We start from the raw sequence: 15,051 nt of genomic DNA on the forward strand, positions 1-15,051 counted from the left end.
TTTTTTTTTTTTGAGACGGAGTCTCGCTCTGTCACCCAGGCTGGAGTGTAGTGGCCGGATCTCAGCTCACTGCAAGCTCCTCCTCTCGGGTTCACGGCATTCTCCTTCCTCAGCCTCCCGAGTAGCTGGGACTACAGGCACCCGCCACTTCGCCCGGCTAGTTTTTTGTATTTTTAGTAGAGACGGGGTTTCACCGTGTTAGCCAGGATGGTCTCGATCTCCTGACCTCATGATCCGCCCGTCTCGGCCTCCCAAAGTGCTGGGATTACAGGCTTGAGCCACCGCGCCCGGCCGATGTTTACGTTTCTTTATCGTGAGTTATTTGTGTCAGGTGCTGCCAGACATGATGAGATGCCTGACAGTGGTTACTCTCTCTAATAGCTCTTTAAAAATTAAAGACAAAGTAGGATTTGTTCCTGAGTGCACCAGAAATACAGATTTAATTTTACTTCTGCTCCTGAAATAGGTGACTAATTTGGAGTACTATTAATACACTTTTCATGAATTAGTTGAGAAATTCCACAGTTGAGGAGTGATTCATTCTTTTGACTCCCTCTTTCTGAGCAATTTGTTGACAACCTTCTCATCCTCTCCCACACCCGTCATTAAAGAAACAGTCGAGTTCTTTTTCTTTCATGTGGTACCTTGGTTACCACTGCTGATGGCCCTTGAGATTGTCTCTGTCTCCCCCCTTTCCATTTGAAGCTCCATAGGGGAAAGGCAGTCTTGTTCACTGCTAGACTCCTAGTCCAGTGTCTAGCACAGTCATATCCAGGGAATATTTGTTCAGTGTACTGGTGGCTGTTAACTGCAGCATAATCCAACAACCCTGGAGGAAATTATTTTCTTCCTTTTTTTTTTCTTTGAAGCAAGGTCTCACTACTCTGTCACCCAGGCTGAAGTGCAGTGGTTCAAACACTGCTCACTGCAACCTCCCAAGTAGCTGGAATTACAGACATCCACTACACCTGGCTAATTTTTAATTTTTTTTTTTTTTTTTTTTTTTTTTTGAGACAGAGTCTCGCTCTGTCGCCCAGGCGGGAGTGCAGTGGCGGGATCTCAGCTCACTGCAAGCTCCGCCTCCCGGGCTTACGCCATTCTCCTGCCTCAGCCTCCCGGGTAGCTGGGACTACAGGCGCCCGCCACCTCGCCCGGCTAGTTTTTTGTATTTTTTAGTAGAGACGGGGTTTCACCGTGCTAGCCAGGATGGTCTCGATCTCCTGACCTCGTGATCCGCCCGTCTCGGCCTCCCAAAGTGCTGGGATTACAGGCTTGAGCCACCGCGCCCGGCCTAATTTTTAATTTTTAAAAATTGTTATTATTTCTGCGATGGAGTCTTGCTCTGTTAACCACGCTGGAGTGCACTGGCACAGTCTCAGCTCACTGCAGCATGTGCCTCCCGGGATCAAGCAATTCTCCTGTCTCAGCCTCCAGAGTAGCTGAGACTGCAGGTGTGCGCCACCACACTTGGCTAATTTTTGTGTTTTTAGTAGAGACGGTATTTCTCTATATTGGCCAGGCTGGTCTCAAACTCCTGACCTCAAGTGATTCACCCACCTCGGCCTCCCAAAGTACTGGGATGATAGGCATGAGCCACAACTTCCAGCCTGATTATTTCCGTTTTAAAAAAGAGTAATTGAAGTGACCTTCTTTGTTACCTATGAAATGAATTAACCTTCTAGTATATTAATTCTCATGGTTTAGGTTATTTGAGCTAAGCTGAGAGAACGGAATATCAAAGAAGACAATAGACTTGCCCAGAAATATTTAGAAGTCATTCAGTTGCCTGGACTGGAACCCTCGGGCCAGAGAGGTCCAAAATCCTGGCCTTTTGTTTTTTGTTTGTTTCTTTGTTTCTCTTTTTCTTTTTGAGATGGAGTCTCGCTCTGTCATCAGGCTGGAGTGCAGTGGCATGATCTCAGCTCACTGCAACTTCCGCCTCCCGGGTTTAAGTGATTCTCCTGCCTCAGCCTTCGGAGTAACTGGGACTACAGGTGTGCGCCACCATGCCCAGCTAATTTTTGTATTTTTGTTTTTGTTTTTTGAGGTGGAGTCTCACTCTGTCGCCCAGGCTGGAGTGTAGTGACGCAGTCTCGGCTCACTGCAAGCTCCACCTCCTGGGTTCATGCCGTTCTCCTGCCTCAGCCTCCCGAGTAGCTGGGACTACAGGCGCCCACCACCATGCCCGGCTAATTTTTTTTCTTTTTTTTTTTTTTTGAGACAGAGTCTGGCTCTGTCACCCAGGCTGGAGTGCAGTGGCTGGATCTCGGCTTACTGCAAGCTCCGCCTCCCAGGTTTACACCATTCTCCTACCTCAGCCTCCCGAGTAGCTGGGACTACAGGCACCCGCCACCTCGCTGGGCTAGTTTTTTTGTGTTTTTTTTTTAGTAGAGACGGAGTTTCACCGTGTTAGCCAGGATGGTCTCGATCTCCTGACCTCGTGATCTGCCTGCCTCGGCCTCCCAAAGTGCTGGGATTATAAGCGTGAGCCACCACTCCTGGCCAATCCTGCTAATTATTAATCAGAACTACTTGGTTCAAAGGAGTGAAAATAGGGCAACGAGGGTTGTAAATTTGCAGTTAGGTGGAATGCTGATAGCAAGTTTTCCAGGTCGGAGAGTTAGTTGGGGTGGGGGATACTAATGTTAGCTTATCTGTCTATATTTAATTTTATATATTATTTATTTTTGAGATAGGATGTAACTCTGTAGCCCAGGCTGGAGTGCGGTGGCACGAACACAGCTCACTGCAGCCTTGAAATCCTGGGCTAAAGGATCCTCCCACCCACCTCAAGGTAGCTGGGACTGCAGGCGTGTGCCACCATGCCCTGCTAAGTTTTTTGGGGTTTTGTTTTGTTTTGTTTTGTTTTTTTAGATGAATTATCTTCCTGTGTTGCCCAGGCTGATCTCAAACTCCTGGCCTCAAGCGATCCTTTTGCCTTGACCTCCCAAAGTGCTGAGATTATAGGCGTGAGTTACCGTACCTGGCCTATATATTTTTTTATTGTGATATTTCATGCACAAAAGAAGATATGCAACATCCATACAGATAACGGAACAAAACAAACACTATCCACTTTAAAAACACAAACATTTTTAGTACTTTTGTACCAATCTGTGTGCTGCTTCTCTATCTTCTATTTCTTCTCCCTGTGCCCTCACCAGGTAAGTAACCCCAGAGCTACTGGTACATTTGTGTGAATTAAAAAAGACACCTGGAAGGGGCAGATACAGCCCTGCTTGACTTCCTGTTTTATCACATGTTTATAAATCTAAGCAATGACATGGAACTTATTATACAATATTTTAGGCATAAATTAAGAATGATTTAGCTTACCATCATAGACCTGCCACTCAGTTTGAAGCACCAAACATTACTGGTACGGTGAGGCCCTCTGGCTTTCCCTCCAACAGAAGTTACCACCCTCCTCAGTTGGGTTTCTCATTCCCATGCATTTCTTCTTACTACTTATGTATTTCCAAGCAATACATAGAATTGTTTTGGATGCTTTTTAGCTTCTTAAAAACTGGTTTTATGTTGTATGCATGCTGCCACCTGCTTTTAAGGAGCAGCAACATGTTTATGAGGCCATCTGTTTATATGTTGTTCTAGGGCTTTGCTGTCCATTTTGGTAGCCACTAGCCACAGGTGGCTATTTAAATTAATTAAAATCAAATAAAATAAAAGATTTAGTTCCTCAGTCTCACTGGTCACATTTCAAGTGTCCAGTAAGTACATGTGGCCATTGGCATCTGTATTGCATAGCACAGATTACATTCTGTTCCATCATCACAGCTAGTTATCTTGGATAGCCCTGCAGGGCATTTCTTTTTGTTTTTTGTTTTGTTTTTATTTTTGTTTTTTGCTAGAGTCTTTGTTGCATGAATGCATTACTATTTATATATCTATTTTTCTATTTATGAGCATTTGAGTGTGCAAGTTTTTGCTGTTACAAATTGTGCTGCATAAGCATTTTGTTTGTGTGTGTATAGATGATCTGCTTGGTCTATTGTGTTAATTTCTCTTGGGTATGTACCTGGGAGTAAAATTAAGATAAGGGCATTTTCAGCTTTACCAGACCCTGTTAAGTTACTCTAAAGTGGTTTTATCAATTTATATTCTAGAACCAAGAGTATGTATCAGTAACATTTGGTAACTTCAGGCGTTTTTTTTCCATTCTGCTGAGTGTGAAAAATGTGTTTTGATTGTGGTTGTCATTTGTTAGAATACTTTTTTAAAGCTTTTTAAAGATTCTTGGCCCCTCTAATCCTCCACCCCCGCCCCCACCCCAGGAATTTTGATTGGGTAGGACCTGGGGATTATATTCATCTTTATATGCAGAATTATATTACCTGTTACTAATGTTCGGCCTGATTTAAGAAGTAAAATAAGGCTGGGTGCAGTGGCTCATGCCTGTAATCCCAGCACTTTGGGAGGTCAAGGTGGGCAGATCACTTGAGCCCAGGAGTTCGAGACCAGCCTGGGCAACATGGTGAAACCCCCGTCTCTACCAAAAATACAAAAATTAGCTGGGCGTGGTAGCACGAGCCAGTAGTCTCAGCTACTGGAGAAGCTGAGGCAGGAGGATTGCTTGAGCCTGGGAAGTGGAGGCAGCAGTGAGCTGAGATTGTGCCACTGTACTACATCCTGGGTGACAGAGCAACAAACACACTGTCTCAAAAAAAAAATTTTTTTTTAACTAAAATAAGTTCATAATTCCAAATGTGGAAAATACAGAAGAAGTTAACGAAATGTTAATCCTACTACCAAATAACTGTAACCTTCCTTTCAGTATTTTTCTATGTATATACAACAACATTGGGGCACTGTTTAATACATATAATATATAAGATTAGCTCTCCTTATTAATGGGTTTTGCATTCATGGATTCAACCAACTGTGGATCACAAATATTTGGTGTGCTTGGAGTACATCCAAAAAAATATTAAAATAATATTAATAAAATATTTGGGAAAAAACATTGTGTCTATCTGTTCCAAACATGTACAGACTTTTTTTTTGTCATTCTCCAAGCAATACAATATAACAACTGTTTATGTAGCAATTACATTGGGTATTATAAGTAATCTAGAGATGATTTAAAGTATATGGGAGGCTGGGCACAGTGCCTCACTCCTGAAATCCCAGCACTTTGGGAGGCCAAGGTGGGTGAATCACTTGAGGTCAGGAGTTGGAGACTAGCCTGGCCAACATGGTGAAACCCCATCTCTAATGGAAATACAAAATTAGCCGGGCGTGGTGGGGCACACCCGTAAACCCAGCTACTCAGGAGGCTGAGGCAAGAGAATCACTTGAACTTGGGAGGCAGAGGTTGCAGTGAGCCAAGATCGCCCCATTGCTCTCCAGCCTGGGTGACAGAGCAAGACTCTGTCTCAAAAATAAATAAATAAGCAAATAAAGTATATGGAAGGATGTGCATAAAGTATATGCAAGTACTACACCATTTATTTATTTATTTAGAGACAGAGTCTTGCTTTATTGCCCAGGCTAGAGCGCAGTGGCACGATCTCCTCCACCACCGAGGTTCAAGTGATCCTCTGGCCTCAGCCTCCTGAGTAGCTGGGATTACAGGCTCGTGCTACCACACCCGGCTAAGTTTTGTGTTTTTAATAGAGGGCATTCCACCTTGTTTGCCAGGCTGGTCTCAACTCCTGACCTCAGGTGATCCACCCACATCAGCCTGCCAAAGTTTTGCGATTACAGGCGTGAGCCATTGCGCCTGTCTTGTATATGTGTGTGTATATATATATGTACATGGTTTTGTCTTTTGCTTTTTTCACTCAATAAGCACTCCCCAAATCTGCTTTGGGGCGCGTGATTTTATTTTGTTTTTTTTGTTTTTTTGTTTTTTTTTGGAGACGGAGTCTCGCTCTGTTCCCCTGGCTGGAGTGCAGTGGCTCGATCTCGGCTCACTGCAAGCTCCGCCTCCCGGGTTCCTGCCATTCTCCTGCCTCAGCCTCCCAAGTAGCTGGGACTACAGGCACCCGCCACCGCGCCCGGCTGATTTTTTGTATTTTTAGTAGAGACGGGGTTTCACCGTGGTCTTGATCTCCTGACCTTGTGATCCGCCCGCCTCGGCCTCCCAAAGTGCTGGGATTACAGGCGTGAGCCACTGCGCCCGGCCGGGGCGCGTGATTTTAAATGTCTATGTCATTTTTCCTCTTCTTGCCTAGCTGTAATCTATTTTATCAGTCTCCTATTGTATCGAGGTTATTGAGGTTATTGCCATTTCCTACTATTCTAAATGGCTCCTAACAAGAACGATTTGATGGTTGGTGGGCTATGTGGAGAACTCATCTTTTATTATTTTTTTTGAGACAGAGTCTTTCTTTCTTTTTTTTTTTTTTTTTTTTGAGACGGAGTCTCGCTCTGTCGCCCGGGCTGGAGTGCAGTGGCCGGATCTCAGCTCACTGCAAGCTCCGCCTCCCGGGTTCACGCCATTCTCCGGCCTCAGCCTCCCGAGTAGCTGGGACTACAGACGCCCGCCACCTCGCCCGGCTAGTTTTTTGTATTTCTTAATAGAGACGGGGTTTCACCATGTTGGCCAGGATGGTCTCGATCTGCTGACCTCGTGATCCGCCCGTCTCGGCCTCCCAAAGTGCTGGGATTACAGGCTTGAGCCACCGCGCCCGGCCCAGACAGAGTCTTTCTCTGTCGCCCAGGCTGGAGTGCAGTGCACTGCAACCTCTGCCTCCCAGCTTCAAGCGATTCTCCTGCTTCAGCCTCCCAAGTAGCTGGGACTACAGGTGCCCGCCACCACGCCCGGCTAATTTTTTGTATTTTTAGTAGGGACGGGTTTCACCTTGTTAGCCAGGATGGTCTCGATCTCCTGACCTCGTGATCCTCCCGCTTCAGCCTCCCAAACTGCTGGGATTATAGGCTTGAGCCACCGCGTCAGGTGAGAATTCATCTTTTATATTTACTCATAGGTTTTTAGCAAATGAAAAGCAGGTCGGATTCTGTCAGCTCATGCGTATTTATTGAAAGTCTAGTCTGTTCAGTGCTGTGCCTTTTCCTACCTCAGGAAACTGATCCCCATTTGAAGACAGGAGGTGAGTTAATGCTGTAAGAAGGCTTGTTATTAGTTTTTTTTTTTTTTTGAAATGGATTCTTGATCTGTCGCCCTGACTGGAGTGCAGTGGCGCAATCTAGGCTTACTGCAACCTCCACCTCCCGGGTTCAAGTGATTCTCTTGCATCTGTAGTACCTAAGTAGCTGGTACTACAGATAGTAGGTGGCACCTGCCACCACACCCGGCTGATTTTTGTGGGGTTTTTTTTTGAGACAGAGTCTCGCTCTGTCACCCAGGCTGGAGTGCAGTGGTGCGATCTTGGCTTACTGCAAGCCCTGCCTCCCAGGTTCACGCCATTCTCCTGCCTCAGCCTCCCAAGTAGCTAGAACTACAGGTGCCCGCCACTACGCCCGGCTAATTTTTTATATATTTAGTAGAGATGGGGTTTCACCGTGTTAGCCAGGATGGTCTCGATCTCCTGACCTCGTGATCCGCCCTCCTCAGCCTCCCAAAGTGCTGGGATTACAGGCGTGAGCCACTGTGCCCAGCTAATTTTTGTATTTTTAGTAGAGAAGGGGTTTCACCGTATTGGCCGGGCTGGTCTTGAACTCCTGACCTTGTGATCCACTTGCCTCAACTTCCCAAAGTGCTGGGATTACAGGCATGAGCCAAGTCTTATTTATTTATTTATTTATGAGACGGAGTTTGCTTTGTTGCCCAGGCTGGAGTACAGTGGCATGATCGTGATCTCGACTCACTGCAACCTCTGCCTCCTGGATTCAAGTGATTCTCCTGTCTCAGCCTCCCAAGCATCTGGGACTACAGGCATGTGCCACCATGTCCAGCTAATTTTTATATTTTTAGTGGAGACGGAGTTTCACTATGTTGGCCAGGCCGGTCTCAAACTTCTGACCTCAGGCGATCCACGGCTTTCCTGATGTGCCTGGGCTTCCCAAAGTGCTGGGATTATAGGTGTGAGCCACCGCACCCCACCTTGTTATTAGTCTTAACTAGATTGTTGATTAAAATCCTTAAGCCCAGAATTGTATGTGAAGGATGGTGGAGAGTGGCTCAGGCATTCTAGGCAGAGGCATTCTTGAGCTGAGGAAATGGAGAAGAGGAGGCATGTAAGTTACCTGTTTTCGGGTGTTCATTCCAGTGGATAGTGGATGCTACTCCCTGGCAGACACTGTGGGCGCCTCACCTGAAAGACTCCTGATTCCCTGAAGGCATTGTGAGGTATATTTTTTCTTTATAAACCTAATGCCAGTGGAGTGAGTAAGGCAGGTGTACCGCCTTTTGCATCTGCTGGTACAGGTTAAGCAGCTTGGTTAAGTTTTGTTTTGTTTTTAATTATTATGAGTTAGTTTGAACCAAAAGGGATGTTAAGTAGACTGCAAGAAGCACTGAATATTGTTATCTGAGAGGAGTAATAAAAACCAGGGCCACTGGGGAGTCCCAGAGGCATTAGGAATTTGTGGCCTTTCCCTTTAGAGCATTGTCATTATGTGTATCTGCATCTCTGCATTCCAACTTTCACATTTTCCGTTCCCAGGAGAGAAAATCTGATTGGCCTGGTTGGGGCCCTGTGCCCACTTCTGGCTGTCACCTGTGGCTTTCTCCCCCAGTTGTAGAGCCCAGTATGGATACCTAGGACCCCAGAAATCTGTCCAGACAACCCCCAAGCTTCTTGTGAGCTGCTTCCCTGTTTTGCCTGTGCAGTGCAGGCCTTGTCACAATGTCTGAATGCTTAGGCCAGAGGCATGGGGGTTTGGTGAGAAAGGATGAGCTGGGTAGCCACACTCAAGTGCAGACCCACCAGTATTGTGGGACAGAGCCAGGCATGGGAAGAGAAGTGGGCACAGATGGGGGCCAGCTTTCCCGATGTGCCTTATTCTGGCATAGAACTCCTAAGGAGTGTGAAAATTTCAAATTTGATCCAGGCCTTCCAGGTGGTTATGAAGAAGGCGTATTTGTCAAGACAGAATAATACAATATACTTCACTTAATAGTTTGTTAGTGTGATTTATAACTAAATATGTAGACATGATATATGGGTGTTCATTCATACTCTTGCCCAGGCCCTGAAAGTGTTAGCTCACAGGCAAGACCTGCCTGGGACTGAAATTCTAAAACACCACACCCACCCCCTACTCCGTTTCATCATATAGTAGCCTAACATATTAGTTGGTTCATTGCTTATAGTCAGGCAAACAACAGAGACTCCAAATTGAACTCTTGATAATTTTTTTTTTTTTTTTTTTTGAGACTGAGTCTGGCTCTGTCGCCCAGGCTGGAGTGCGGTGGCCGGATCTCAGCTCACTGCAAGCTCCGCCTCCCGGGTTCACGCCATTCTCCTGCCTCAGCCTCCCGAGTAGCTGGGACCACAGGCGCCCGCCACTTCGCCCGGCTAGTTTTTTGTATTTTTTTAGTAGAGACGGGGTTTCACCGTGTTAGCCAGGATGGTCTCGATCTCCTGACCTCGTGATCCGCCCATCTCGGCCTCCCAAAGTGCTGGGATTACAGGCTTGAGCCACCGCGCCCGGCACTCTTGATAATTTTTGAAACCTGCCTGGTAATACTGTGTTTCCTCATTCTGATGGCATTCCCAGACCATATTGCAAATGACTTGATGTGTATTTCAGACTTGTTGAGAAGGGCCTGGTGGTCTATATAGCAGGCATTAAATGTCACCAGGCCAACTTCATGACTTATTTCTTGAGGTCAAACAGACCCATTGACAAAAAGATTTGAGGACAGTGAAAACATCTTGTATACTATCTTTAACAATGGATTTAACTCCTGAAGGAAAGCCACCTAAAAATGACTGTTTTAATCTTCACTAGCAAATTGAACTTTTTTTTTTTTTTGAGGCGGTGTCTCACCTTGTTGCCCAGGCTGGAGTGCAGTGGCATGACTTTGGTTCGCTGCAACCTCCACTTCTCAGGTACAAGTGATTCTCCTGCCTCAGCTTCCCGAGCAGCTGGGATTACAGGCACCTGCCACCGTACTAGGCTAATTTTTTTGTATTTTTAGTAGAGACGGGATTTCACCATGTTGGCCAGGCTGGTCTCGAATTCCTGACCTCTAGTGATCCACCCACCTTGGCCTCCCAAAATGCTAGGATTACAGGTGTGAGCAGCTGCGCCTGGTCAACATTTTGAACTTTTAAAAATTTATATATATATATTTTTTGAGACGTAGTCTTGCCCTGTCGCCCAGGCTGGAGTGCAGTGGAACTCAGCTTACTGCAAGCTCTGCCTCCCAGGTTCACACTATTCTTCTGCCTCAGCCTCCCGAGTAGCTGGGACTACAGGCGCCTGCCACCACGCTGGGCTGATTTTTTTGTGTTTTTAGTAGAGACGGGGTTTTACCATGTTAGCCAGGATGGTCTTGATCTCCTGACCTCGTGATCCGCCCACCTCAGCTTCCCAAAGTGGCAGGATTACAGGCCCTGCGCCCAGCAACAATTTGAACTTTTATCTGTCAAATCTGTTTGCATCCTTAGCAAGCTTTGTAAATGGCCTGGTAACTGATAGATCTTGGTTCACTTAGCTTCCCAAATTACGCTGTTATCGTCTTGTTTCTCTGTTCTTTAAATATCTGGTTGGGAGGGCATGGAGAGAGAGAGGGAGGAAGAAAGACACCTCTGTAAGTTTGAAATTATTTGCATCCCCCGCTCGCCATCGCCCACCACCAACCTTTTAAAAATATACAGAGTCTATACCACGCGTGGCCTAGAATAATTTTTTTTAGAGATGGGATCTAACAGTGTTCCCCCAGCTGGGCTATCTTAAACTTCTGAGGAGTAGCTAATTCTAAAAACTGCTTTTTTCTCGCTAGTCACAGTGGCTCACGCCTATAACCCCAACATTTTGGGAGGCCAAGGCAGGCAGATCACCTGAGGTCAGGCGTTCGAGACCAGCCTGGGCAATGTAGTGAAATCCTGTCTCTACTAAAAGTACAAAAATTAGTCGGGCATGGTGGCGTGCACCTGTAGTCCCAGCTACTGGGGAGGCTGAGGCCTGAGAATTACTTGAACCCAGGAGGCAGAGGTTGCAGCGAGCTGAGATCATGCACTGTACTCCAACCTACCCAGGTACAGAGTGGGAGACTCTGTCTGGAAAAAAAAAACAATAAAACCAAAACTATTTTTGTGTGTGTGTGTTTATGTGTGAACCATTTGTGAAAGTGGTCCCAGCATGATGCCACATGTGTCATTTCCAAATATTTCAGTCTTTTTTTTTCTTTTTTTTCTGTCACTCAGGCTGGATTGCAGCAGTACAGTCTGGCTCACTGCTGCCTCTACCTCCTGTGCTAAAGCAATTCTCTTGCCTCAACCTCCTGTAAAGCTGGGACTACAGGTGCATGCCACTGCACCCAGCTAACTTGTAGAGATCGGGGTCTCACTTTGTTGCTTAGGCTGGTCTTTGACTCCTGGACTCAGGTGATTGTGCCACTTTGGCCTCCCAGGGTGCTGAGATTACAAAAGTGAGCCACCACACTCAACCGTAAATGTGTGGTGGTGGTGGTGGTGGTGGTGGTTGTTTTTGAGACAGAGTTTTGCTCTTGTTGCCCAGGCTGGAGTGCAATGGTGCGATCTCGGCTCACTGCAACCTCCCCCTCCTAGGTTCAAGCTATTCTCCTGCCTCAGCCTCCCAAGTAGCTGGAATTACAGGTGCCCGCCACCACGTCCGACTGATTTTTGTATTTTTAGTAGAGACGGGGTTTCACTATGTTGGTCAGGCTGGTCTTGAACTCCTGACCTCAGGCAGTCCACCCACTTCAGCCTCCCAAAGTGCTGGGATTACAGGTGTGAGCCACCATGCCTGGCCTTGTAAATGGTATTTCTTTTTTTTTTTTTTTTTTTTTTTGAGACGGAGTCTCGCTGTGTCTCCCAGGCTGGAGTGCAGTGGCGTGGTCTCGGCTCACTGCAAGCTCCGCCTCCCGGGTTCACGCCATTCTCCCACCTCAGCCTCCCAAGTAGCTGAGACTACAGGCGCCCACCACCACGCCCGGCTAGTTTTTTGTATTTTTAGTAGAGACGGGGTTTCACCATGTTAGCCAGGATAGTCTCGATCTCCTGACCTCGTGATCCACCCGCCTCGGCCTCCCAAAGTGCTGGGATTACAGGCTTGAGCCACCGCGCCCGGCCTTGTAAATGGTATTTCAAAGTAAAAATATATGTCATTGCATTTATCAAGATAATTTGAGCTTTATAGGTCCTAGCCATCCTTCTGCCTACCACTGGGCTTTTGCAAATGCTGTTCCTGTTTCCACAACCTGGAGCTTTGTCCCATCTCCTTTATTGTTTATCTTGCTGTTATTTATTACTGTCATGTATCATCATTAAACCATTCCTCTGCCAGGAAACATTTAATTTTTGTTTTAGTTTACTATTACAAAAACGTTTTATAGAATATTGTTAGATTTACATTCTTGCCCCTCATCGTGGAAGTATTCCTGTAGTGTGAATACAGCCAGGGGTTTTTTGTTTTGGTTTGGTTTTTTTGAGGAGTCTCACTCCTTCATCAAGGCTGGAGTGCAGTGACACGAGCTCAGCTTACTGCAAACTCCACCTCCTGGATTCAAGCAATTCTCCTGCCTCAGCCTCCCAAGTATCTGGGAGTACAGGCAGCCGCCACCACACCTAGCTAATTTTTGTATTTTTGTAGAGATGGGGGTTTCACCATGTTGGCCAGGCTGGTCTCCCAACTTCTGACCTCATGTGATCCGCCTGCCTTGGTCTCCCAAAGTGTTGGAATTACAGGCGTGACCCACCGCTCCTGGCCTAGCCAGAGTTAAAGAGCCAGAATGGAAGCAGGTCTTTGGGAGTTTGGCTCTGTCTTCCTTCAGTGCAGGGAGTTTGTGTTGTCCATCCCCAGCCTCAAGGTAAGCACATAGTGAGTGTTCAATAAGCATTTCTTGGATCAAATGGCCCCTGCTTCTTTTAATGTTCAGTAAACTTTAAATAATGAGATTTTTCTACGATAGAGAAGAGCCACTGCCTTGTGATTGAAAGTCAGCGTATGTTATTCCTAAGCAGTTCTGCCTTTTTTCCACAGAAGGTGGTCTTCTGTCCTGTTAAAGAAGCCCTGGAGGTGGACTGGAGCAGTGAGAAAGCAAAGGCTGCTCTGAAGCGCACAACCTCCGACTACTTTCTCCTTCAAGGTGAGGCCTCAAAGCACAACTTACCCAGGGAGGGCTTTTGGCTCGGATTTCTGCAGATGTGGTTGCAAGGTCCAGATGGTTTTGTGATGTTTGCCTTGGGTGACATTCTTCATTGGCTAGTTCTCAGTGATCACTTGAGAAAGGCATGTGAAGGGGATGAGGTCCACCATTGAACTCTGGATTCTGATGACTTTTGCTTTTTTTACTTGTTGAAATGACCTCCATAAGTTGACCCTATGGTAATAGTGTTACAGGTCACAGATTGAGCAGCCTCAGCCTCTTTTTTTTTTTTTTTTTTTTTAAAACAGAGTCTTGCTCTGTCACCCAGGCTGGAGTGCAGTGGGGTGCAATGTCAGCTCACTGCAACCTCCACCTCCTGGGTTGAAGCGATTCTGGTGTCGAAGTGTCGCCAGTAGCTAGGATGACAGGCATGCACCACTGCGCCCGGCTAATTTTTGTATTTTGAGTACAGATGGGGTTTCACCATGATGCCCAGGCCCTGAAGTACTGGATTGTAGGCATGAGCCGCCATGCCAAGCCTGATCGACCAATTTCTCTTCACCCTTGTTTGTTTTTTTTTCTTTTTTAAGACGGAGTCTCGCTCTGTTGCCCAGGCTGGAGTGCAGTGGCCGGATCTCAGCTCACTGCAAGCTCCGCCTCCTAGGTTTACACCATTCTCCTGCCTCAGCCTCTCGAGTAGCTGGGACTACAGACGCCCGCCACCACACCCAGCTAATTTTTTTGTATTTTTAGTAGAGACGGGGTTTCACCGTGGTAGCCAGAATGGTCTTGATCTCCTGACCTTGTGATCCGCCCATCTCGGCCTCCCAAAGTGCTGGGATTACAGGCGTGAGCCACCGCGCCCAGCTTTTTTTTTTTTGAGACAAAGTCTTGCTCTGTTACCCAGGCTGGAATGCAGTAGCGCGATCATGGCTCACTATAGCCTCTACTTCCTGGGCTTAAGTGCTCCCCATGCCTCAGCCTCCTGAGTAGCTCGTACTACAGGCACACACCACTGTGCCCAGCTAATTTTTGTATACTTTTTGTAGAAGCGAAGTTTCTCCATGTAGCCCAAGCTGGTATTGAATTCCTGGACTCTAGTGAAATCCCCGCCTTGGCCTTCCAAAGTGCTGGAGTTAAAGGCGTAAGCCACCAGCGCTTAGTCCCCTCTTCAGAATTCTTTCACTGCCTCAAAACCAGCCTCAGGCTCATGAAAGGTGGGGTTGTTTTTCCTCTTACTATTAATGAACTACTTATCAGTCCATCTTTGCTGGTGCTCAGGAGACTATTAGTAAGTATTGGTTGGCTTTTCAGTGTTCTTCCTGTGCCTAGCACTGTTTTGTTTGTTTTTGAGATGGAGTTTCGCTCTGTCCCCAGGCTGAAGTGCAGTGGTGCGATCTTGGCTCACTGCAACCTCTGCCTTCTGGGTTCAAGCGATTCTCCTGCCTCAGCCTCCTGAGTAGCTGGGACTACAGGCGTGTGCCACCACACCCAGCTAATTTTTGTATTTTTAGAAGAGACAGGGTTTCACCATGTTGGCCAGGTTGGTCTTGCTCTCTTGACCTCGTGATCTGCCCACCTTGGTGTCCCAAAGTGCTGGGATTATAGGTGTGAGCCACTGCGCCTGGCAAACCTGGCACTTTTAATTTTATTTTAATTTTTTTTTGAGATGGAGTCTAGCTCTATTGCCCAGGCTGGAGTGCAGTGGCACGATCTCGGCACACTGCAACCTCTGCCTCCCAGGTTCAAGCAATTCTCCTATCTCAGCCTCCCGAGTAGCTGGGATTACAGGCGGGCGCCACCATGCCCAGCTAATTTTTTTTTTTTTTTTTTTTTTTTTTTTTTTT

General features: G+C 46.6%; 1 protein-coding gene across 7 annotated transcripts in view; it reads left to right on the top strand.

Moving 5' to 3' along the window:
- SAE1 (SUMO1 activating enzyme subunit 1) overlaps window positions 1-15,051 on the top strand; it is an 83,386-nt gene that overhangs the window by 32,508 nt on the left and 35,827 nt on the right. For 6 of the 7 annotated variants that reach the window (XM_025365741.1, XM_025365739.1, XM_025365743.1 and 3 more), the window contains exon 6: window positions 13,099-13,204. In XM_025365741.1, the coding sequence (XP_025221526.1) occupies window positions 13,099-13,204 (106 nt within the window). The remainder of the gene's footprint in view (window positions 1-13,098; window positions 13,205-15,051) is intronic. The other variant, XM_025365740.1, reaches the window with a different exon arrangement.

Source organism: Theropithecus gelada, chromosome 19 (genome assembly GCF_003255815.1).
Source record: "Theropithecus gelada isolate Dixy chromosome 19, Tgel_1.0, whole genome shotgun sequence".
NCBI lineage: Eukaryota > Metazoa > Chordata > Mammalia > Primates > Cercopithecidae > Theropithecus > Theropithecus gelada.